The following is a 26,384-nucleotide window of genomic DNA, read 5'->3' on the forward strand; positions in this document are numbered from 1 at the left end:
GTGTATGTTTTATTGCAGTGTCACAAGCTGATGGTACATTCTGGTTAGTGATATGCACATCAACATGTTTAGGGTTGACTCTGCAACTTTGAAGTACATGGGGCAGGGAGCAGAGGAGAGATAAATCAATACATGATAAAAAATAATAAAGCGCTAACTGTGGGTTCTGGAAGGGTGGGTACCTGGTTATTTATTGCATAAATCTTTCACTGCTTTTTTTTAAGTTGGGTTAGGAAAATGTGGGAAGGAGAAAAGACCCTTGATGTGAGGCAAGTGAGCCTCTCCCAGGATTACACACAGGGGTTTTCAGGGAACACTTGAGTCAAATCAAAAGGGTTAACTTCAGAAGTGGAGTAAGTAAAACAGGAATCCAAACAGATGCCTGTGGGAGGGGTCACAGGAAGGAAGTTGTCTGCAGCAAAGATCAAGGGGGACTTGCCCATGGTAGGGAGTGTGCCCAGAATGCATACTCAATGCTGCGGCTGGGTGTTAGGCTATCAGGCTTCAGCTAACTGTTGTCCCTAAGGCCAGAGGACAGAGGACAACTTCTCTCCTCCGATCAGGTGCATTCGGGGAATTGAACACAGATCAGGCTTGGCAGCAATCTCTTTTATACACTAAGTCATCTTACTGGCCCCCACGACATAATTCTTGATTCTCTCTCTCCCTGACCTGTTCTTCCTGAGACCTTTCCATCTCCAATCCTGCTCCACTGCTAGGCAAGCCATCACCATGCCCTCGACGCTGACTCTTCTGCATATCCAACATCCTGAGCACGAATCCTGTCAGCATCATGAGGCTTTTCCAGACTCCCTTCCCCAAAGCTCCTGGATGATGTCTCTGTACCAGGCCTCTTGGTCACGGCAGCAAAACTCTAAAATGCATGTCAGCACGGGCATTTTCCTATCTTGTCACCCCTCTCTCTCTCTCTCTCTCTCTCTCTCTGTGTGTGTGTGCGTGTACGTGTGTGTGTGTGTGTGTGTGTGTGTGTGTGTGTGTGTGTGTGCATGCGTGTGAATCATAGGGGCATCCTCAGGACCTGGTTAAGACCTTCCACATAATGAGTGCTTAACCAGAAGCTCAAGGCTTGAGAACATAAACTATTATACCTGTCACAATGAGATCAAGCTAGAATTATAGTTCATATTTTAAATTAATTTAATACAGTTTACTTTGTATTTTGTTCTTTGATATGTTTGGTTGGCATAAGTCTTCCTAACTCCACTGAATTCTGGAGGCTGCATGGCCTCAAAGCTGAGGACTTAGACCCTGCAATACCAAAGCCCTGCTGGTAAGTGACACATGGGGATGATCTGTCTGAGGAGCCAGCTGGCCTTCCTCTGACTTCAACCACCTCCACTTCAGCTGGTCCCTTGTTAGCCAAATTATCTGGCTGCCCTTGGGCTCTGAATCCTATTAGTATTAGAAGAGTTTCTCTTTCCACGGTTTGTATCAATCGGTGATTAATCACATTATTAACTTCTGAAAACAGCTCATTAGATAATGTGTCTCTGTTGACATTGCATTTAATTGCTACTGCTCTTAGTAGCTTGTATTTATATGTGAGTTCCCTGTCGTTAACATTTTCTAAAGCTCAGAGCTTCTGTGGAAAGTAGCACTAATGCCTCCTTCAGGCTAGCCTATTTTGTTCTGATGCAGACCAGGATATCCAACTCATCACATGATAGAGATACACACGTAGTGTATGAGAATGAGTTCTAAATGCATACATATTTATCAATATATGCATACATAGGAAATGCATACATATGTATAGAATTAGTGAGCAGGACTAGATACGTACTCTGATTTGATTTGGTTTCATTGTCAGGTAGATGACTTTCTGGTACAGTATGTAACACTCCTTCACCTCTGTTTAAATGGGGACAGAACAGATTTATCTTATACACATTAATAAATTCCTTTAGTGGTTGAAATGATATTAAAGCTAGGTCAATTGGAGTCATCAAAATCCAATGTATTCATTGGCATGTGATCTGAAAGTACAAGGCCATGGACAGGGTGAAATGGCCCAAGTGGCCATTTAAATTGCAAGAGGTTCAGTAGAGGAAAAAAAAAAAGACAAGCTCCGAGTGCCTCTTCAGCGTCCGACACAATGGCACGGCCCTTGCCTGCATACTGTGCTCATCCGGGTTCACAGACGAGGAAACTGAGAGCCAAGGTGATGTGGAAAGGTCATCTCCCCAAAACCACTCTAAAACAGGTCCGTTCTGAGCTATCACATGTGAATGGAGGGGCGAGCCGGCATCTAGATGTGTGCTTCCATAAGCATTCACTAGAAGGATCCCATCAGCGTAAACGCAGACTAAGTGAGTCTGGACAGCACTAAAAGGAGAAGCGGCCAGCTATGTTCAAGCTTCTTTCCTCAAATGTTGGCGTCCATAGCTGGGCAAGTAACCCTGCAGGGTTACCCCACCCAGGGTTCTGCTGAGGAGTGAGTGTTCAGGCTATGCTCCTTTCGTGCCCAACCCCTCCCACAGCTTCTCCCCCACTCAGGACCAGCCTGTGAGACCTCGTGGGGCCCCTCTCCTGTGCCTAAGATCTCACCACTTCTACTCTTCCTTCTTGTGAACCTTCTCACTCAGCCTCACGCCCACCTCTGTCTGAACCCAGGGCCTAGAGGGCTTCAGGAATCTTTCTGTTCCCTCCCAACTCCCATTTAACTGGCTATTCCCTGATCCTCTTCATCCCCACCCCACAACAACTTAAATCACAACTTCATCTCCTCCATATCCACAGCCTTTCCTGCCTCTGTGGCATTTACCGCCATCTAGCGTGGTATTTATTTGGTTATTTAGCCTGTCCATTCAGGACAAGGATGGGGAGTAGTGAGTCCACTCTCAGGGTTGAAGCATTAGACAGGAAGGGGAAAGATGGCTGTGTGGCAGGAAGAATAGCCTGTTGTGCAGGTACATATTTTAACAGACTTAATACAAATGATGGTCACCTGGGAATAAGGAACCTCAAGTGAGAAAAAAAAATGTCCCTATCAGATTGACCTGGAGGAATGTCTGTGGGTGTTTTCTTGACTAATGATTGATATTGGAGGGCCTAGTCAAATGTGGGTGGTGCTACCTCTGGGCAGGTGGTCCTGGGTGGTACAAGGAAGAAAACTAAGTAAGCCATGGGAGCAAGCCAGTAAGCAGTGTTCCTCCACGGCCTCTGCTTGGGCTCCTGCCCTGACTTCCCTCAATGAAGGACTACGGCATGGAAGTGTAAAATGAAATGAACCTTTTCCTCCCCAAGTTACTTTTGGTTATAGTGTTTATCACAACAACAGAAAGCAAACTAGGATACCTGGAGACCGGGCTATACAGAGACCTGAGTGGGTGCTGAGAGGAGCTACCTTGAAGACCCATTTCCAGGAGCACACACTTCATTCTATAGATGATGGAGAGATAATACTTATTTTTTATGGAGTTGATGTAAGAGCAGAACCCAAACTTGATCGCAGTGATTCCAATGGCAGTATCAAAGGTACACAAACGTACGCATCACTGTGTGTGTGTGGAAGCTACTGCTGTAGCTGGAGATGGGGAGAACAAAGGAATGGAGGAGGGCTTTGATGTGTGGGTTATTGAAGAGACCCGAAAGAGCCAGTGGATTGGAGACAAAGAGGTGAAGGTCAGAGGTTAAAGTGAGATGGCTTTGGGAGTGAGCAGGAGAATTGCATCTTTAGTCCAGATTGGCGTCTTGGCTAAGTGCTTGATTGTGATAGGTAAGCAGGTTATTCTACCTTTTTTGAGCCTGTTTCCCCTCCTGTAGTTTGGAGCTGAATAAACAGAGCTCTAATAGAATAGAAGGTAAATAAATGGAGCATAGTAAGTGCCACTAGAGCTGCCACAGAGAGTGTGTTGGTTTTAATGCCCTTCTTCTGTCCCCTGATCCCAGGGGACCCTTCAAAGCAAAGCCTCCCTCACAGGTACCAGTGTCCCACTGCCAGGCCCACGTATCAACAACTCGGTCCCTCAGAGCCAGAAACCAGGTGTCACCCACTTCTGACGTCCTCCAGTACTAAGCATAGCTCAGAAAGAACTGAATGTTCACTGAATCAAATTATCTTTAATTCCCCCATCACATAAATATGATCAGCTGCAGTTTTTTTTATGTAGCTAGATTATGCAGGATTTGAGGAGGAAGAGGAGGTAGCACCTGGGGATGAAGTGACATTATCACATATCATCATTTAGACATTGAAAATCGTATCCCTTATTTAAAGCTTTAAGAGAAAACATAGCTGACTGATTTTCAAACCTCCCAGAACCAAACTTTGTTCAGCCGTAAGACAACTGATAAGGGTTTGGAGGACCTCCGGGATGCACAGAAAATAATTAATGCCAGCAAAGCACTGAGTGAACAGACTCCTTACGGTCAGCTTGTAGAAGGACAACGTGATGCAGGGTCAAGGCCATCCTCTGGGAGTCGATGGTGCTCAGGATCTTGGCTGCTGCGGTCCCCAGCAGTGGCTTCCCGTTGTACAGTGTGTAGTACGTCAGCTCTGCTGGGTCCTTTGGTCCTGGCACTCGCTGCATCTTTACCATCTTCCAAGAAAAGAGAAGCAGGGTGTTGCCAGAGCATCTTGGACAGGCCCTGCAGGCCTCTGAGCCATCAGAAGGCTCACCTCATCCAGTCACTGAGGCCTGCTGTGCCCTAGTGGACCCCCAGGCTAGACATCAGTCCAGTGAGCCTCCTTACAGCCAGAGTCTTGGGAAGCTTGTCATCCCTGGGATGAGAGACTGGGAGGAGAAAGCAGGGCTTGAAACATACCAACATCTGGAAAGCAGTTTGAAGCTGGGAATGGAAACAGGAAAAGGCAACGTATCCCAGCCTCCGAGGAGCTCTGGCCTCATTTGAAAATAGGCCTCCCTGTTAATTCAGGGCACACTAGGCTATCCCAAACAAGGTACCAGTTTCTAAAAGCTTGAATTGCCTGAAAGGGGGAAAAAGACCTGTCTATAACTGAGGAGGCCTCTGATAAAAGCAGTACTCAGAAACTCAAACTTCTTTTTCTAAATAAGCTGTGTAGAGGACTGCTTTTTTTTTAACTACAAAGTTTACATTTCAATGAAGAAGCATCAAGCAATGAAAGAATTAAAATAATGTATAGTCCTTCCTCTGCCACTAAAGAACTGTTAATCATCTTGGAGCTTATGTTCCTAGTCTTTGTATTCTCCACACAAACTTTCTCTTTATTATCTTATAAAACCATCGTACTCTCTATACCACACTATACTGCACATGTTATGTTTATGTGTACATGCATACATACACAGACACACACACACACATATGTGACATGATGCATGTGTAGTCAGAGGACAACCTGTAGGAATGGGTTCTCTCCTGATATCATGTGGGTCCCAGGAATTGAACTCAGGTCCTCAGGCTTGGTAGCAGGTGCTTTTACCTGCTGAGCCACCTCAGAGACATGCAGAGCACCATTTTACTTGCATTCTTAAATTAACTCTTGTTTCAAATGTAGAAGCATTTCTTTCCACATTGCATTCAAATATCTGCCTCACAAGATTGCTGAACAAGCTCTTTATTGTTAGACATGTAGAGTGTTACTTTTAACTTGGAATTGCAAATTGATAATCATATGATATGGTTACGATAATCATAATATATGGACATGTGTTCTGTTGTATGGTTGTAGGCATGGTAAACATAGGAATGATAGGGAAAAAGAGTAGATTGAATCTACTTTAATCCCAAAAGCAACTATTAATCTAAAAATATTTTACATTACTATGGATTTTAGTTTATTGATACAAATTTAAAGTTATTTTTGTTTTATTATATGTATGTTTATACTATTATTTGGGGTATTGTGCTCATTTAAAAATGTAATGTATAATTAAAATACAGGGTAGTAGTTAGTCATCTATTATAATCAAACTTGTAGTCATTTTAGGTATATTTTCAAGGTTAAACATATATATATATATTTATAGATAGATAGATAGGTGATCTTCAAATACTTTAAAGACTTATAGAATATGAATTTTAAAATGTTTTTAATAACATAAGGCTTTTCTTGACAGTGAGACATGTCTGCTGCTGGCAGAACCATTTTACTTCAGAGAAGACGATGGGCATCAAATGCTAGCCATTTGGGCAAAGAACTGCCCTTGCCTCAATTGTTGACAGTGTACTGTCCAAACTGGACCAGCAGAATGCAAAAGAAAGCAACTGCCAATCTTTGCCAAGACAAGGTATGACAGCCCTTCAAAATTCCCTGCTTCTCAGAAATGTCTGCCAGATATTCTAGGCCTGTAGGCCAAAGTTGGATGCCCCAACATTACAGAGAAACTGTGGGTGACTGTCGAGGCAACCAGATGTCCCTGTAGTTAGGTAACATTGCACCCTTCTGGGGTCTTTGATGGAATTAAAGACTAAATAATTAGACTTAAAATTTTCCTTAGTTATGATAAAAAGTAAATTAGGTATACAATTTTAGACTCACAAAGAAAAGATAGATAATAGAATATTTTCTTTAAATTTGCCAAATATAAATGGACTGGATACTGTAACTGCAATTCTTGCCTGATAACTGTCTTGTATATAATTTTACTATGCTAAAGCTTTTAATTAGATACAATGGGGAAATGCTGTGAAACAATCTTTTCATACACTGTGAACATTGGTTGCTTTCCTTGGTCTAATAAAGGGCTGGACGGCCAACAGCTGGGCAGGTAGAAGTTGGGTAGGACTTGAGGACAAAAAGGGTGTAGGGAAGGAGGGCGGAGTCACCAGGAGGTTCAGAGAGAGGCAAGACAAACATGCCACGCTGAAAAAAGGTACCATCATGTAGCAGAGCGTAGATAAGAGATGCGGGCTAGTGTAAGTTGTAAGAGTTAGTAACAAGCCTAAGCTATCAGCTGAGCATTCATAACTAATAACAAGTCTCAGTGTGGATATTGGGGGAGCCGGCTGGTGGGGGGGGTTTGAATGGTGGGACACAGAAGGCCCACATACATAAGCATTGAGCATTTAGGATTTTAACTTTCGGCTTTTAAAATTAGCAATTGATTGATAAATGTTGTATTATAGTATTTTCAGAGTATATATTACAGATATTGAGTTTCATAGAATATAAAAAGATATTACAAAATGTTTATAATAAGTTCATCAACAACACCAAAAATCCTTAAAAAATCAATAGTAGTAAATTGAATAAATGAGTTATGGAAAGTTACATAATGGAATATAATGAATGAACTACTTCAGTTCATATGAATGTAAATTACAAATTACAGAATTTCAAATTTAAAACAAGAAAAACAACATGGCATATTTTAAAGGATCTACATATGGGGAGTAAAAAAATCTATTTAGAAAATACAGGACTGAGTAAATACAAAGTTCAGAAACACGCCCAACTTGGATATGAAGAAAGGGAATATATTTTAAAAAGTAATGTTCTGTGTGTGTGTGTGTGTGTGTGTGTGTGTGTGTGTTGCTCTTGCCTGTGTGGCGCTCAGAGGTCAACTTTAGGTGTCTTTCTCCATCACTTTCTAGCTTGGTTTTTGAGAAAGTGTCTTTCACTGAACTCGGAACTCACTTAGATGGTGTGGCTAGCTGGCTAGCGAACCCCCAGGATCTGCCTGTCTCTACCCTTTCCAGTCCTGGTGTTATAAGTGTGCGTGTGTTCTGGGGAACTCAGAACTCAGAACTCTATGTCTGTGCAGGAAGCACTTCACTGGCTGAGCCATCTTCCCAGATACATCTACTACAGAAATAACTTAAATTCTAGCCATCTACATTTCCATATTTATGAAGGGAAGTCATTCTATAAAATGTCTCAACCCAGAAGAAAGGCCTCCTGGTGAAAGATAATTGAAGTACCATCGTGTGGGTTTGGGGAGTCTTAGACATGTCACTCCTTTCCCTAGTGGAGGAGGAGGCAGGCAGTATTTGAACAACCTGGCAGAGGTGAGTGATAATTCAAATATCTATTAACTTCACTCATTTCCAACTTGGTAGCACTTCTTGCCAAGATTTAGCCAAGTATGATGTCAGAAGCAATCTATAGCATCTGCACGTAGACATTCGCAGAAAAAAAGAAATGCAGTTTGTTTCACTCTGACATGCTATCTCTCTGCAGTCTCAGAGATGTATGGATGTGTTAGGGCCACAAGCAGCACTGAGCTTGTAAGATGGTCCTTTCTCTCCCACGGACTGATGCAAATCTCTTCACAGTCACATGGTCACCAGTGACTTGCTTTCTACCATTAGGAAAAGCGTGAATTGTAGGGCTCACATGTAACACATCTGCAGAGGGGAAGTCACAACCCTGTCTTCTTGTGAAATGAACCATCCTTTTACCTAGGGATGGACTGGCACGGAACAAACTTTCAGAACCAAATTGACAACCAATAGGACAATGAGCACAATTTACTACTGCATATAAGGAGACATGGAGTGTCTACCAGGGCGGTGATACAGCTCATGCAGAGAGAGAAGGTGGATGACTTTCAAGAAGTCATGGAGATATGATTTGCAGACACCTTGTACTGATGTCTGCAATTTCCACATTGACAGCATGACACTATGTGTCTATGCAAATGTGGTCGGTTGTCAATCAGGTGTTCATAGGCCAGCAAAAGGCCACATTACTAGGAGGGCATTTGTAATATAAGTTTTGTCAATTAGTATAGCATGTTAGATATGGGTTTCCAGTGGTGAAGGATGAAGTTAATTAATCATATTTAAGCTGCCTGGATTGGTTCAAATATGCTAAGGACACTCCTACTCAAGGAGGAACTGGATAAGGTGTGGAGGGAGGTGGAGATAGCTTTCACGGGGACAGTTGATGTCTTGACCACTCAAGTCCTTTAAACTAATCCAGAGAAGTATGTGCTGGTAGTTTCTTTGAGAGCTACAAGGAATTGACAGGAGGGTGAGAGGTCACTTGGGAACTTTTCTTCACGAATACCTACATGTACAGAGACTCCTTTCCTGGTAATCTAGTAACTGACAACGAAGGAGGAGACTGACCCTCAGCCTCCAAAGCTTCAGAGGAACGCTGATCAAGTGATTTAAGTCCGTTGGCAGCATGGATGCGCCTGGGCACATGTAGTTGTTTAATCCCAGGAAACACATCTGCCCTGCAGCCATTAGAAAACCCCATTGCACACACCTACCTGCACAGTATAGCTTCCCAAGGTGGTGGCCCTTTTAAACCGCCGGCTCTGTTGCTGGGACATCATGAACAGTTGGGCTAGGCGCTGCTCCATGACCCGGGCAAAGCTCTGATTGTGCAGGCCCACCAGCGAGTTGTCCACGCCCTGGAGCACTGAGGATGCAGAAGGCAGAAGGGATGCTCAGAGCCTAGACTCCCTGCTGACTCAGCAACTACACCACCACCTGCCCCGCATAACCAAGTCGGGCCACATGTCCTACTTACAATGCTGCTTGGCCAGCCTTACCTACTTCTCCACAACCTGACCTCACTTCTTCAAGGAAGCTCATGACTTAAGAATGTTTGCCTATGTGTTACACATGTTGGAAAGGTTAGTGGCCGGCCTAAGGCTATTCAGTGAGTAACTAACAGAGTCAGGGTATGAACCCAAGCTTGTATAACTCTAAAGCTTGTGTCTTTGTTCTCTAAGATGAGACATCTCAAACACTGCAGCATCAAACCCAAACATTCTTTTAACATGAGAAGGAAGCTTTATTGGGGGAAGGGGAGAGAGAGTGGGAAGTGAGGAGAGAGAAGGAGAGGGAGAAGAGAGAGAGACAGAGATCTGTCTGCCTCCTCAGAGAAATGGCCCAAACTTTTAAAGATGACACAGCCTGTGGAGTCCACAGGGGACACAGCCACGCTGCAGGTGCATCTGATTGGGGTCTGACTGGTTCTCACTTGCAAATCCTAACTTGAGGTTCAGTTTTCCTTCTCAACAGCATGGTCAAGGATTCACATAACCATCTTGGAACTTGAATGCATACATTTGGGCAAACTATGCTGTTCAGTATCCTTATCTCTCTCTCTACTAGATAGGATCCTTCTTACCCTAAAGCTGCCCAGGACCCATCATGTCCTTTCCCATTCAAGAATAAGAAAACTTAATGGATAGGGTGTGATCTTGTCAATTATGGGTTCTTCAGCAAGCCACTGGAATCCAGATCTCTGCAAAAAGGAAGCGTACCTCACAGCAAGCACATGGCTAAGGGAATGCATACGGTGGTTTGGCCCTGTCTGAGGGGTACTCGGGATCCTTCCTTGGCCCTTACCTCTCCTTGGTGAGACTTCAGCAGCCCTTTCTGGCGACAGCAGAACAGACACTGACAGTGAAGCTGCAAGCCATTTCTAATGAATGGATGAGAGTTGTAATGGGCACTAGGGCCTCTCTGGGGCTTTCTACAGGGCAATTGCCTGTTTTCACTTATGTCCAGAGTCCAATTCTTGTTCTACATCCCTCGGGAAGCAGCTTCATCTCAAGCATCCAAACAGTGTCTGCAGACACTGTCTTACCCAAAATTTTAAGTGTTCAAATTGATTATTGGGTTTTTTAAGTCATCAACATTCACAAGGGATGGGAATGGAATAGAAGAGTCTTCATTTAATACATTTAATAGAGTTGGTTCTAACACAGTCCAGCCCAGTATCATGAATACCATCCATCCACCAAGGCACAGAAACAGCCCCTCCTAAAGAGCATGCTGTTTCTGTAGTCACTGATCACGCAGCCAGCACCAATGAGGGCCAGACCAAGCTGTCAAAAATGACATTGATACACGGATCAAGAAAGAAATAAAGCCCACAGCCGGGTCTCTGAAATTACTTCTTTGAAGCCATCAATGCCAAATGATCCCCCTAGAGAGTGTAAAGCATAGCTCTAGGGCCCTGGCGAAAGGCTCTAGGTTGCTTGCCAGCCAAGTCCCTGCAAACAGAGACGAACACTGCTATATTGCTCTGCCAGACTCCCAGGGTCCCACAGACAGGAGAGTGTAGTTCAAAACCACCCCATTTAGTAAAGCTACAGGTCAGACCACTGAAATGACTTCTAAGTTGGTGTCCCCTGACCAGTGGACAAGAGGAAGAGAGAGTGCATCACAGATTGGTTTACAGGAATCTCTGTCATGATTCAAGGGCAGACACCAAGTAAAGGCAGTCGTCAGACTTCTAGGTGGTGAAAGTGCTCCAGTAGTTAATGGTCGCTTGTACTATGGACACTCTCTGTGCCACTGAATTGCAAGTTTAAGATGCTTAAAATGGGACATTTTACTTTATATGTATTTTTAGTGCATTTCTTTTTAAAATAGCAAAATGCCTCTAGGAAAGTACAGGAGAGTGTGGGAAGCATTTATAGCAGTCTAGTGATTAATGCCTCGACCACTTGAGTGTGTTTCCCTGGAGCTCTCCAGAAAACAGTGGGTTTTTCTTTGTGCCAGCTGGGGATCGGAACTGGGGGTCAGAAGCAGAGATATTAGTTGGCATCACTGCTCCCCTTCCCGAGACAAGCCACAAAGTTTCTCAGGGCCTCAGTTCTCTACTGAGCTAACTACTGATTGCAAAGAAGAAATGATTCAGTAAATAATGCATTCATTCATCAGTGGTGCAATAGAACACACTATGTGGAAGCTGTTGCTAACACAAGCCCCCTCCCTCCCTCTTTGCTAGGTCCAATCTTGCCAGAGGAAGAAACATCACGGAAGGAATGGATCTGTGCTCCTGCACGTGGTCCCCCTCCCTTCCGTCAAGGTCCACAGCACACTCTCCTTGACCCTGTCTGCCTACCTGGAAGGCAATGTCAAGTCTTTCACAGAGACACAGTAGCTCAGACCCTTCAGCACATAAGCCGGAGTCCTCGTGGCCACCTGCTCTCAGTCACTACAGATTCAGAGTAGAGGAGGCTTCTGAATCCCCTGCTGCATTCAGAAGAGCTAGGTAGAAGTCCAAGACTGTGACACCCCCTTGTCCTTTTATTTATAATCACTCTGGGCTCTAAGATCCATCATCAGGCATGGGTCAGTCTCCTGCACCTGAGCTAAATTGTCTCATTTGTGGTTGAATCCCACACATTCAAACTCCAGGAGTCTCCGTGCTCAGCTGGTGTCTCGCCCTCATTCTACAAGTGAGTTTGCGAAGCCCAGAAAGCCCAGGGGACTAACTCTAGGACACACTAGTAAGAAGCAGAGGTGAGAAGAGAGGAAAATCACTTATCACTGGATCTCAGCCACTTTGACTCTGGTGAGTGAAACAAAGGCAGATGTATAAATTGGAGACAGTCTCTTCCCTCTAATAGTGACCAATGGGCTTGCTGATTAGTCTCGGGCTAGCTGGCCAATGAGCACCAAGGATCTTCCTGCCTCTGCCTCCTTTTTGATGTGGGTTCTGGGCAGTCTAATCCAGGCCCTCATGCCTGCATGGCATGCACTTAACTGACTGAGCCAGATCTGCAAGCCTTAGTCACCAATATGTGGTTATCTCTATCTTGTTTCATTTCTAGAAAACAAATTGCAAGATCCTCAGATGGCATGACAGCCCATGGGCTTTCTGTACAGAGACACTGCAGAGGCTACCCACTGCTGGTGATTTCCATCGAAGAAGGACCCACCCTCTGCAATCTAAATCCAGATGTACAAGAGACAAAAGCAAGCAGGGTTTGTAAGAGAAACTACAGAAAGTGGGAGTTGCTACAAATTGAAAAGGACAGAGCTTGTGGTGATGGTCTGGGGCCCAAGGCCGAACACAGACCCTCATTTCTGGCTCCAATCATCAGTCTCTCCATTTACGATAGGGCAATTTGGCAGAGGCTTCCCAGAAGTTTGTAAAGTGAGTCATAGTGTGCATGGAAGGTAAGTGGCTCATGCCAAAACATGGTTCATTTCACACAAGTACTAACTGATTGATGCCATCAGCAGAGGGATGTTAGCAGATCACTAACTGCAATGCCAGCAACAGCAATGAGGAAAGACATCACATAAGTGCGTATGAAGGGTTAAGTCCCAGGTGAGCTCAGAAACAAGACTGTGTGCATGGCTTTCCGTAAACGAAGGCACAGCAAGGCATGGGAAGATGGGGAGGGGACCTCACCGGTAGCTGCCAAGGGCAGCCTATGTTTAAGAATGGATTATGATCACTGGATGTAAACTTTAAAGTTCAGAGAAGGGGGAATATCTGTGAAGGAAAAGGCGCTGTTGTTGAGGAAGACATGCAGTTTTGTACCGTTATATAACCTGCTGGCTCATTGATGTGTGGCTGGGTTGTGTTGCTGCGCTAGCACGGCCTCTCTAGGGTTTGCGTCCTGGTAGAGTAGTTTCTAATCTGTTAAAAATATGCTTCTTTGCTTTGCCTTCTTAGCAGTTAAAATGACCTCTGCGTACCAAAGACTCTGCAGTGGGGCACGTGGGTGATCTTGTCTGCTAGAAGAGAGTGAGTGCAGGCAGGCATGCTGCAGGGTGGGAACTCCTTGGATGGAATTTTAGGCAGCCACCCCCTTGCCACTTGCTTGAGACAGCAGTGAGGGAAGGATGGATGAGGGAAGGGAGCTCAGGGCAGCTCCTCCCCATACACATTCCCAGGTCTTGAAGGATCGTCCTACCTCCTCATTGACCGGCTGAACTATGTTCCCCAAATTCACATGTGCAAGTCCTAGCCCCCAGTATATCAGAGAGTGACAGTATTTGAAAAGAGGGTCTTTGTAGGGGTCATGAAATTAAAACTAGGTCAAGAGCATGGGCCATAATCCAATGTGCCTGACGTCCTTGTAAGAGGAAGAAATCAGGACAGACAAGCTCAGAGGGAAGAACCAGTGGAGACAGATGGGGAAGGTGACCACCTTCAAGCCAACGGGGTGGGAGGAAGACACAAAGATGCAAACCTATCGGTGCTTTGGTCTCAGGCTCACAGAACACGGAGAACACAACTTTCAGTTGTCTACCCTCTGAAGGCTGGGCTGGCCACTTTTCCTCCTACGTACAGCTGTCCCCTCCCATTGCCTCAATAATGTTGATTCTCTCATTTTAGAGCCACTGGGAGGCTTTTGAAAACACAAACAGAATGCCTTTGCTGTCTCATAATGTTCAACTGTGAAATGTCAAGGGAAAAGAGAAAATGCCACCAGAACACGCTCGCTCTTCGACTCCCACTCGACCTCATCTGGAGAGCACACCAGGGTTGGTGTGGGGTGAGTCGTGTGCCCCGAGAAGGAGCAGCACATACATGGCCCTCCTCTGGCTTTGATTTGGGTTTGCAGAGCAGTGAAGGCCTACAGTCTGTTCAGACAGCCACCCACACAGATGGTCCCCAGACAGGCAAGGCTGTGGGGTATTTGCACACTGTGTGAAGATGTATTGCTGTGATTGGTGTAATAAGAAGTTGAACGGCCAGTACCTAGACAGGAGGTACAGGAGGGACTTTTGGGCAGAGACAGAGGAAACTGGGAGGAATCTAGGCACCTGAGCAAGTCGGATGAGCTGTACGAAGGAGAGGTAACTGAGCCACATGGCAGAACACAGATTGAAAAATATGGGTTAATTAAGTTATAAGAGCTATTTGGGAAAAAGCCTAAGCTAAGGCCAAGCTTTCATAATTAATAAAAAGTCTCCTCTTCATTATTTGGGGGCTGGTGGTCCAAAGACAGTCTGACAAGAAAGCTTTCTGCAAGCTGCTCACACAGATGACATGCCCAGACATCACCACTGGTGATGCTGGGAGACAGATTGAGGGTGGGACCATTGAGGTAACAGTTTCGAATTATTTATCAGTAATCATCCTCAGGGTGTTCTTCTCTTAGCTTCCCAAATCTCTTCCAGCCCCATAGAAGGAACTCCTTGATGTATAAGGCAGGACCAAATGTGTCCATCCCGTCACCAAATGGCACCATTTTAGACAAACGAACCTGATGGTGTGAAGGGGGGCATACAGAAATAAGATGTTACCTGTGATGACCCAGTAGTCTCTGGTTGTTTCTGATATATCAAGGTTGGGATATTCCAGTGCTAAAACAAATAAAAAAACATATCAAATTCCTTTGATAGGTTTTATGAGTAAACATTAACAAAGGAAACACAGAAATGACAAGCTGGCAAGCAGCTAGGTCCCACACTGCCATTTCTGGGAAATCATTGCACACGGGTCAAACTATTTCATTGGATAGAAAGGTCACTCAGTAAAGGGACAGTTTCTACAAGGGGCTCAGATTCAGGATTTCCTCTCTTTGATTCAGGAGTGTCTCTCTTTGAAGTTTTCCCTCCACGCCTTCTTAAACGGAACAACATCACTATCAATACCCACAGTTGCAGCCTGTCTTAGCTGGGGCTTCCCCTGTACAGATTATTTAGCACCACAGAGGTCTAAGGAACGGTTATCTCTTAAAGGGATCTCTCTAGCACTAAGGGCTTACATGTGGTACCCCAGTGCTGGGAGAAAGAGTTACCATCTTACTTTACCAGAATGGTGACTATGAGAATTCACACACCTAAAGGACTCAGTATAGTGTCTGAGATATAGTCAGCGCCCAATACATCCTTCAAGTGTCTGTGTCTGTGTGTGTTTGTGTGTGTGTGCGTGTACATGTGTGTATAAGTGTACATATCTATGTTTAAGCCAGAAGATGATGGCAAGTGCCTTTCTAAATTGCTTCTCCCCTGATTTCCTGAGACAAGATCTCTCACTGAACCTTAAGCTTGATGATTGACTGGCCTGGCTATCCAGTGAGCTTCCAGGGCTACTCCTGGGCCAACCTCCCAGCACTAGTATTACAGCTGCGAGCACCTCACCAGAATGCTTTTTAATGTGGGTACTGAGATCGCACTCATATTTTTCAGGCTTGCACATCAAGTACTTTCCCAACTGAGCCATTTCCCAATTCCTTTCTGCTCAGTTCAACTTAACTGTGATTATTATCAGAAAACCAAGCTGGTTAAAGAAAGTAACTCCTGCACCAACCACCTGTGACATCCTGCCACCATCTTTCACGACATAATCTTTTTATGAAGTTCAGAGTCATTCTTACTGCCTGAAAGTTTATAAGAGCTTTACATTAAAAAAACTTCTCAATGGTTTCTAAGTGACAAGTACACCTTTTACACTCATGTACACACATGTGTGTATGCTTGCACTTGTGACTCAAGTGTGTGATCTCATTCATTTATAGTATCAAAACAACTACACAAAGAAATTGCAAAACACTTTTGCTAACGGGTATATTTTAAAAGGAATTCTTTGCCATTGACCTTGTGAAATATAATAATTAAATTTAGGGTACAGACCATCACTTCCTTTAGCTACGCAGCAAATGTCTAGCGGCAATTATGGGCTGCTCAGTCTTCAAAGTCCAGTTGACTGCATAGTAATGAGGATTATGTAACAAGCATTGCAGAGAGCCAAGGCCTCAGACTATGGGGACTTCAAGTGAAGTCACGACACAGATCACCAAGTTTGCATTATGCTGTCTGTCACCAGCTGGACCTGAAGGTCTAGGAAGATTTGTGGAGGGAAGAGAAGATCATGGCAACGTGGAGCCCCGGGAGGCAGTGCTCAGAGTACGGGACCCCCTGCAGCCCCATTAGCTGTGGGGGAGTGGATATCCTATGAAAATTTGGTGGGGGGGCTTCAATTTTTTTCTTTTAGCTCTGCATCCTCTTCATAGGCTTAATGTAAGCATCAAGCAGTGTGCAATGAACTCCTTGACAGTCTAACCCCCATGTGTTGAATTGTTTTCAGTTGCTCAAAATAACACGCACAATGTGTAGCTTAGCAAAGCAGAGGTTCTTCTATGGTATGGAGAAAGATCCCCAGGGGAAAGCACAGGGCCCTTCTCCATGAGGCTGAGGCGCACGTACTCACGTTCAGCGATGGTGAGTGGAGGGTAAGTGAGGTAGAATCCCACCAGCTCTGCCGAGAGCTGGCTAAGGAGGCTGCTGGCCACAGTACCGTTGAGGAACGAGCTCTGATTGCCCACAGCATACACCAATGTGACGGCCTGGGAGGCATTGGACGTGCTCACAATCTAAATGACACAGGAACAAAGGGGAAGGAGACATGTCTAATAAGGTGAGGGTCTGTGTCGGGGAGGCCGAGGAAGGGACCTTTCAACACAAGTTAAGGGTTGCAGTGGAAGGGCAGTGGGAGACAGCAAGGAGGAAAAAAAACAAACAGCAAGTCATTGTTTACAGACTGCAGGAGCACACCAGGCACTGGGCTATGGGTACATCATATTCCATCTTGATCTAACCCTGGAAGTCTATTTATGACTGCCTTTCACAAATGAGGAAACCATGGCCTAGAGTGACAGGGATTTGTCCAAGGTCATACAGCTCTTTGTGACAGAGTCAGGATTTGAACCCAAGCAGTCTTGATTTCTGGCTCTTAACCAATCGTGTGCCTTTTCTAAGGGCTAAACTGACTCAAGTGGCCTTTGCAATTCTGGAAATACAAAGCACAGCCCGTCTTCAGCTGTTCAGGGAACTTTCGGGTTGAGAGGAATGTGCACCAGATGTTATGAGCAGGTGACTGAATACAAGCATAACAGGGATTCAGAAATACAAAATGGGCCCTTCATGGGACAATTACTTCCTTTTGTGAACCATTAATTTGGTATGGATTATGAGAAAAAAGTTCTCTAAGGTAACACATGTTTCTTCTCGTGCTCAGTATTATTTCATTTTTAGTTGCTGGGGAAAAATGAGATTTTCTGGGTCAATGTACGGATAAAAATATCTCAAACATTTGAAAAACATGAGCAGGAGAAACATCGCTGGCGAGATGCCTTTGCTGGCTGATGTGGTGTGTCTACCCTTTCTCTCCGGATCTCCTTGCCACTGCCCTGCACGTCAAAGGGCATCTTGCAGGCTGCCCTCAAGGACCACACAATGGTTTCTCTGCCCACTGGTGTTAGCTAAAGGGGGCTGAGTGGGCACAGGAGAAAGGAAGGGAGGGTAGGGCACTGGTGCGGTCACCCTCCCTGTGGGCATCAGAGCCCAGGCATAGCCTGGATACAGGGCTGTCACTGCCCACACATTGAGCTGAGGTCTCTTCACAGAACTCTCAAGCTCTTTTTGAGGACTGTCTTACCCGCCTGGGGGCTAGCTGCCGCCTGGCTTGTGGGGCCCATTTGGCTCAGACATCATCTGTGCAGCCTTGCTCCTGGTCCTGACCCTGAAGAAAGCTGCTCAGAACAGCTTCTCCACTTTGCTGACACGTGACAGCTGTCTCTCAGTTCTCCAACCAAGAGCCACGATCCCTTGATTAAGGATAACCCAGCCAACATTTCTGCTCAGCTCTTGTTTTCTTCCCAGAAAGTATTCAGACCTCTGTCCCACGTGTGCAGAAAAAGGCACGTCTAATGATTCAAAAGAGTTCCCTGGGAACTGGAAATACGGCTCTGTGGCTAAGAGCTAAAAGCACCTGGGTCTCTTGCACAGGATCTGAGGTTCATGCTCAAGCCCAAGATCAGGTGTCTCACAACCACCTGCAACTCCAACTCCAGGGAATCCAGTGCTCTCTTCTGGCCTCTTAGGGCACCCACACATACAAGTATGCACATACACACACACACACACCACACACACACACACACCACAGCACAAAAATAAATAATAAAAATAAGTCTTAATAATATAACTATTTTATTTTTATCTCTATTGTGAATATTTACTGAATATTTGTCATCTTTCAATAAATAGCACTAAATCTCCCTGGACTCCTAAGAGGCCCATAAAGCTAGTAATATAGAAATATGTACATACATATATATGTGTGTATGTATGTGCACATTTATAAAATTATGTATGCACATACACACATAGATTCTATATTCAACCAGATAAGTTATACCTTTTGTTGTGATAAAATATATAAATCACAAAATTTAATCTTTTAATCATCTTTAAGCACATAGTTCAGCAACATTAAGTAGCTTTTCATTTTTTTTGCCAAATATCACAGAACTTCCTCACTGCCCCCAACTGTAGCTCTATGCCCATTAAAAAACTCCTAGTTCCTCCATCTTCTTATTCCAAGGTTGTTCTTAAAGTAAGATTACTGATGATTCCACAACTCCAGGTACCTGGTAGTAGAGAAATCATGCTGTAGTTTTCCTTCTGAGACTGGTTTACTTAGCACAAGAGTGGCCTTCTGGTTTAGTAACACTCCAGTAAGTATAGACTACATTGTTCTTCATGTTAGCATTTGATAGACACTTGGCTCACTTTTACCTTTTTGCCATTGTGAACACTGTACAAACACCTATTTTACTTTCTAGTTCTCCTTTTTAATTGTTTTGGCTATATAGATAGACATGGAGTTACTGGATCATATTGAGTGCATGTTTAGGTTCTTGAGGGGCCATAGTACTGATTTCCACAGTGGCTGTCCATTGCACATCCCTCTAGAAGTATTCAAGGACCCTAACGTCTCCATATCCTCACCAACACTTACTATTTTCTAGGGTTTTGAGAATGATCATCCTAATAGATGTGAAAAGGTATCTCATGATTATTTATTATGTCAAAGCCTTCCCACGCCAACCCTGTTATCTGTCTCTGTCTCTGCCTCTCTCCTTGTGGTGACATAGTTCAAACCCAGGGCATAATGCATGCTAGACAAATACAACAACATGCATCCCAGCCCCCCTTTTTTACCATTAATTGTTTTAATTTATGCATAGCAGGAATTCTTTATTTCTTTAGGTTCTGGATATTAATCAGATAGTTGATTCACAATTCTGTGGGTTATCTTTCACTCTGTTATTAGTGTCTTTGGTGGGCAAAGTTCTTATTTTCAAGGATGTCCACTTGGTTTGTCTCTCTTGGCTCTGCAGTTTTCCAACAGTATCCATGAAATCTTTCCTCTATGCCCTGAGCCCATTAGCTTTAGTTCTTACATGTAGGTCTTTGGTGTACTTTGAGAGATTTTGGTTGATAATGTTAGGTATGGCTCCAGCTTCCTTCTTTTGCAATGTGAGTATCCATTATTAAAAAGATTACCCTTTCCTCAAAGACCAACCTTGATTAAAAAAGTAGTGGATTTGTTTCTGGACTCTCTATCCAGACCATTAAATGATCTCTGTGTCATAAAGTTGAGACCATACTGTTTTGGTTATCATAGGTTTTTCAAAATTAATTTTTGAAACAAGAAAGTGTGAAACTTATACAATTTGTCCTTTGTCAAGATTGTTTTTGTTCTTCAAGGTATTTTGAGACTCTACTTGAATTTCAGGATAGATTTCTCTATTTCTGGTTTTAAAAACACCACTGGGATTAGTGTGTGTGTGTGTGTGTGTGTGTGTGTGTGTGTGTCTGTGTGTATGTGTGTCTGTGTAGGTGCCCATGAAGGCCAGAAGAGTATATTATTAGACCCCCTGGAACTGGAGTTACAGGTGGCTGTGAGCTTCCTGATGTGGGTACTAGGAACTGAACTCAGTTCTTCTGCAAGAGCACCAAATATTCTCAGCTGCTGAGTCATCACTCTAATCCCTGCTCCATCCCATTTCCCTATCCCCCACTGTTTTTGAGACAGAACTATGTATCCCTGACTGATCTTGAACTTGCTATGCAAGCTAGCTGACTGCCCTTGCATCTATAGCAATCCTCCTGTCTATTTCTCAGAATGGGATTTTTGTAGAGATCACATTCAATCTACAATTCCAGATGGTGAATATTGGGATATTTATGGCTTAAGGTCTCCCAAGTTCCATTTCTATGCCTTTGTATCTTCTTTGATGAACCCACTCACGACCCTTTATGAAGCCTCTAACCTCATCTCTTCTTACTCACTCATCCTGGTTCATTAACTCATTAGACCACAGGCCACTTTGTTCCCAGCATCTTTCTCCTTCTATGACAGCAGCACCTTGGTCCCTGGAAAGCCACCTCCCTTCTCCACTTTGTTCATGTGCTTTAGGTACAGCTGCCACTTCCCATGTTCCAGGGGTAGACATATGTGTCAGACCATGTTGATCAGGATTTTTCATCTCCATGGTCACAGTGGGACGGATGAGAGTTGGTCCCAGGGTCTGGAGGAAAGTAAGCAGGAGATGAGCAGAGAATCTCCTGAAGAAAATGTTAATGCTCCTGGATCCAGCTATGCCTCCAGGCAATAAGCCGTGAATGTCTCAGTGGAATGAGCCCATCTTGCCTCTTTCTGCTTATGTCTCATAGCTTGGATTCTGTTATAACCCTCATTGAGTCAACTGCAACCTAGCTCCTAATGCTATGTGCTTTTTTTAAAGTCACTTTTTCAATAACTTTGATATTTAAATCTTTTTTTTAGTTCCACAAAGGATTCACGTACCATACAAAATTATATTTAACAGAATAGAATGGAAAAGTGTTACAAAAAACATCAATTTGGAAGTTCATATTATTATAATCCCAGGATGATAGAGGACCAAGATAAACCTGATTCTGATGCTTCATATTGGCCAAGGCCAAATGTGAAATGGGATTAATAAAATGATTCATTCAATTAGTGTCAAAGGCTTCCAACATGTCAAAGAGCATCTCAAATCTAGTTAGATACAAGGGCCAAGTCACCTGCTGTAGTCTTTTCCAAGGAAGCTTTGTTGCTTATGTTTCATCTGATGACACCATAACCAGTTCACAACAGAGACAGGCTGAAGACCAAGGGCAACTATTTATCTGGGTGTCTGATCTCAAAGCATCTAACAAACAACAGGCACTCAATAAACCTCTTACTGCTTATTCTGCTTCCAAGAACCTCTTTAGGTTCACACACCTGTTAAGACCACGAAGACAATCCTGAAGAAAAGGATTTCCCACTGGAGCTACTGCTTACATAAATCTTAAATCTGTACACATGCTAGATCTTAAAGTACTAAGAGCTGAGTTGTAATGAGATCCTCCCTGATTCACTTTGCCCGAGTCTACAAAAGGAAAGCTGCTCCTTCAAATTAGATCGAGTGCTTTTTACATCATATTGGCTTTGCTGGTAACTTGCCTATGCTCAACTGTCAATTTTGAAAGCCCCTAGTCTCACTGCAAAGGCTTTATTTAGTTCAGTAGTCAAAAGAGACACAGAACAGAGGCATTAATTAGACTTTGGTTGCTAGATGAATATCATTAAGCATCTATCCCTATTGAGATGTTATCTGTATAACTACACACACACACACACACACACACACACACACACACACACACACACAAATGGGTCTGAAAAAGTGATGTTCACACTGTTAGCCAGGAAGTCAAATACATGGAGATCAGGAAGTGGATTTCCCTGGGAAAGATGCACTTGCCAAGGGTTCAGGGACACCCTTTCTGCACTGTATCAATGCTGGTGCAGCTTGGTGGATAAGAAGACAGAGTTTGGACTCACATCTTTACTCCATTCTTTCCCAATCATGTGACCTTCTGGGAGCTTCATAATCCTCTCAGTTCTCACTTGAGCTAAATAGAGATGATATCTCAGAGGATATCTTGATCATTACACAGAAAAATATTTGTAAAATAATATTTGTAAAATACTAAGCATGCACTGTAAAAGATGTAGGTGTGTGTCTGTGGGTTTTTTCGTTTGCATGTGATGATCATTTGTGTTGAAACTTAGAAATAGCCCAATGCAAATCACACAACAATTTTAATCACAGAAAATCACAACAGAGTTAGTGATTTAAAAATCAATTCACTGGCCCCAAGATGGCTCAGGAGATAAAGGTGCCTGCCACTAAGCATGGTAATTTGTGTTCGATCCCTGAGACCCACATGTTGGAAAGAAAGAACACATTCTCATAAGTTGTCCTTTAAACTCCATATTTGCTCTGTAGCATGTACCCTACAAACACACACATGCACACACACAAATAATGTAAAAAGTTAAATTCATTCATTTTATATGAGAAAAGTTGATATACCTTATAAAGTATATTTAGGTTTAATTCTTTAATGATAAATTCATTAAAAGGCTAGAGGAAGGCTGGAGAGCTGGCTCAGAGGTTAAGAGCACTGACTGTTCTTCCAGAGGTCCTGAGTTCAAGTCCCAGCAACTACATGGTGGCTCACAACCATCTGTAATGAGATCTAGTGCCCCCTTCTGGTGTGTAGGCATACATGGAGGCAGAACACTGTATATATAATAATAAGTAAATCTTTAAAGAAAGGAAGGAAGGCAAAAAAGAAAGAGAGAAAGAGAGACAGGGAGGGAGGGAAGGAGGAAGGAAAAAAAGAAGGAAGGAAGGGAGAGAGGAGAGAGGGAGGGAAGGAGGGAGGGAGGGAGGGAGGGAGGGAAAGGAAGGCTGGAGGAAGCATTACATACAATAACAAAGTATTAATCCCTGGATTGTGGTAGGTTCAGAGTGACATGGAATCCTACCTGCCACAGCCAGACTCACCAATGCCATGGCTGTCCATATCACCCGCCAAAAGTACAAACTTTTATTTGCATATGACAGCTTTTAAATGGTAGAACCAAATAAGCATTATGGCTGTCTGTCTACTATGCAGCCTGAAGTCCCTCCTCCCTACCTGAAGCGTCAGGTTGCTCCTGCTGTTAAGGACCTTCCTCTCTGCATCCTGGAATGCCTTCTGCAGCCTCTGCTCCATTGTCTGGGCAAACTTGCAGGACTGAATGTTGTCTGACTGGCTTACAAACTGCAACACTAGAAGAAGAGCCACAAGTCACCACTCACCAACCTCTGTCTTAGTTCCTCAGATTTAATAGCTATGATACAAAACAGCATGATTTTTAGGTTACAGAAATTAGGCAAACAAACAGTAAGATCAGACAAGCTTTAATTATAGTTTTGAAAGTGGATCTTAAGATGAGTTATAGCAGAGAATAATTAAAAGCATGATTGAATCCAAGGTTCTCTCCAACACAAAGGACGTCATGACTTTATCCCATGAGACTGCAGACATCTGCTCAAAGGTGACAACCAGTGCCCTCTATTTCTATGGATGGGGATGATCAATTGTCCTCCACACTGAGCTGATGGTTCCTACTGCAATGGTACCTCCACTCTTGTGGTTCACAAACTTTGCAAATCAGAAATCACAAGGGAAATTGAAAGAAAGCTGTCAAAGTATTTGCTGGGAGACTACTTCAATAACAGCCAGAACCTATTAGTTCCAGACGATAGGTTTTATGGGTGCTCAACTCATAGTAGTAGCCACTAATAAGAAGGGAAAAACACGGTATTCTGTGCTGCAATGCACTACGCATATGGGTTGGGAAGAAAAGCCTTTACAGTGTAACATATCTAAGGAAGTCAGAATTAGAGACGTTTAGCGGAAGACTTGACCATCTGATGAGTAGGGAAGTTTGAAGATATAAGGACTACGGGAGCTGACAAGCATCTACCAACAGTGGGGCTTGTCTAGCCCTGGACCAATGGGACCTTTTCCTTCGGGTGACTTGCCTGTCTTCAGCTGGAAGGCACCTGCAGGCTGGGGCTTCCACGGGGAGGCGAGCACCGCCACAGACTGTAAGGTGGGAGTGTGTTGCTTCAGGTCGGCAGTGAAGTTGCTGACTCCATACACATCCAGCACGTCCATCACCACAGCAGGCAAATACACCAGCCTCCCTTTGGTAGCATAATAGCCGACTGTGACGTTATGAGAATATTCCAGGATGTCCACCTACAAAACGAATGGACCCCCAGAATGCGCTGTTTATTTCCACAGAACTTTAAGTTCCCCTTTGTGTTCTTAGAGCCACAGCTCTAAGACGAGGATGCTCTCACTGTACAAATATCCCAACAACCCTGCAAAGTGCACCTGTGATTTCCAAAGTATCCCAATACAACAAAATAAAACCCACACCAAACCTACGAGAGATAAAACTGAACCTGTTTTTGGATTTCTTAAGTATTTTGAGTATGATCCAATGAACAACTAATTATATTACCAGGAAGTCAGAGAGGGAACAGCAGGCCGGAAAGATGTCTAAGGAGCAGAATTCTGCTTAGAAGAAAAGTTACATCTCACCATTCTTGGGAGGCAAAAGGCAGAGATGATGAATGAAGTAGGGCACCTTCTGGGGATGGGTGACCAGGTATCTAAAGTGGAATTTTCTGCTTTAAAGCAGAGAAGGGGCCTTCAGCCTTGGCACCTTCCTTGGCCTAGACACAGATTCAAGGACAAGGTAGGGATGAGTCAGAGGCCTTCTCTCCCAAGTGAGTCTTAAGCTGATAGCCTGAGTCCTCTCTGTCCTAGGGGAAGATTTTAAGGCTTTAGAATTTATCCTTACTAGGGAGGCAGAGGCAGGCAGAACTCTGTGAGTTTGAGACCAGCCTGGTCTACCAAGAGAGTTCAGTTCCAGGGCAGGCTCCAAAACAATACAGAGAAACCCTGCCTTGAAAAACAAAAAACAACAAGAACTTATCCTTACTACATTTTGCTTTGTTAATGTATGTTTATAGTTTTAAATGTTGGTATTTGTTTTTTATATGTTAAATGTGATGTTTATCATAAAATTGGAGTTTTGGAAAATTAAGAGAAAAATTATAATTGCCTCAGGTATTACTACTACTACCTGTTAGGTGTGTCTCCTTTCAATCATTTTTACTTAGGAATACATATTTTTGTGTATAAGTGTATATATATATGTATATACATGTAAAGACATATATACATATTCATATACATATGTGTATACAGGGTAGATATGCTGCATAATCTCTTTACTTCTCTATATGTCTGAGTGTGTGTATGTTTGTGTCTGTACATATGTGTGTGTTTGTCTACATGTGCATACATGTGTATATGTTTGTGTGGGGGTGTTTGTAGCGTGTGTGTGTGTGTGTGTGTGTGTGTGTGTGTCTTGCTGGAGATGGATCCTAGGACTGTGTGCATGGTAGACAAAATCTCTACTTCTGATCAGATGCTCAGCCTCCTTTCTTGTTTTCATTGTGGTAAAACTCAGATCACATACAATCTACCATGCCTTATGTGTACTGCTCACTGATACTTCTAATTCACAGATAATGGATACAACCAGCACCACCACCCATCTCCCATGAACTGCACGCTGTAATACCGGGCGTCTGTATCAGGCTATTTTAACCTCCGCATACCTTCCCCATTCCTGCATCTGCATTAGTGTCCCATATGGCTGGGGAAATAGGCCAGGGGCAATCCATTAGCACAAGGCCCCAGGCCACATACATTTTCCATAAAAACCTCAAGAAAACTGACTTTTACAGCATGATAGATGCAATTTGGTCCTTCCAAAGTGTGTTCTCAACTGGTTCTTTATAAAAATGACTAAGCAAGGAGCTTCAAGATGGCTCATGAACATAGCCCCAAAGAACAACTCACCCAGTGAGCAAGCTGTGGACTTTCCAGCCCTTCCAATAATTTCAAAGAGCAAGCCTTGGTTCAGGGGCTATGTGTTTTTCATACACTTATAACCCCTGCATGTCTTTAAAAACAATCAATCAAATGAACCAATA

General features: G+C 43.6%; 1 protein-coding gene across 5 annotated transcripts in view; it reads right to left on the reverse strand.

Moving 5' to 3' along the window:
* The window catches only part of Kiaa1549l (KIAA1549 like), a 268,939-nt gene that overhangs the window by 71,830 nt on the left and 170,725 nt on the right, over positions 1–26,384 (reverse strand). For all 5 annotated transcript variants that reach the window (XM_013121632.3, XM_013121626.3, XM_013121620.3 and 2 more), the window contains exons 5-10: positions 24,351–24,570; positions 23,458–23,591; positions 16,820–16,982; positions 14,911–14,970; positions 9,168–9,319; positions 4,391–4,562 (exon numbers count right to left, since the gene is read on the reverse strand). In XM_013121632.3, the coding sequence (XP_012977086.1) occupies positions 4,391–4,562; positions 9,168–9,319; positions 14,911–14,970; positions 16,820–16,982; positions 23,458–23,591; positions 24,351–24,570 (901 nt within the window). The remainder of the gene's footprint in view (positions 1–4,390; positions 4,563–9,167; positions 9,320–14,910; positions 14,971–16,819; positions 16,983–23,457; positions 23,592–24,350; positions 24,571–26,384) is intronic.

This window comes from Mesocricetus auratus, unplaced genomic scaffold (genome assembly GCF_017639785.1).
Source record: "Mesocricetus auratus isolate SY011 unplaced genomic scaffold, BCM_Maur_2.0 Super-Scaffold_100004, whole genome shotgun sequence".
NCBI classification, from domain to species: Eukaryota; Metazoa; Chordata; class Mammalia; order Rodentia; family Cricetidae; genus Mesocricetus; species Mesocricetus auratus.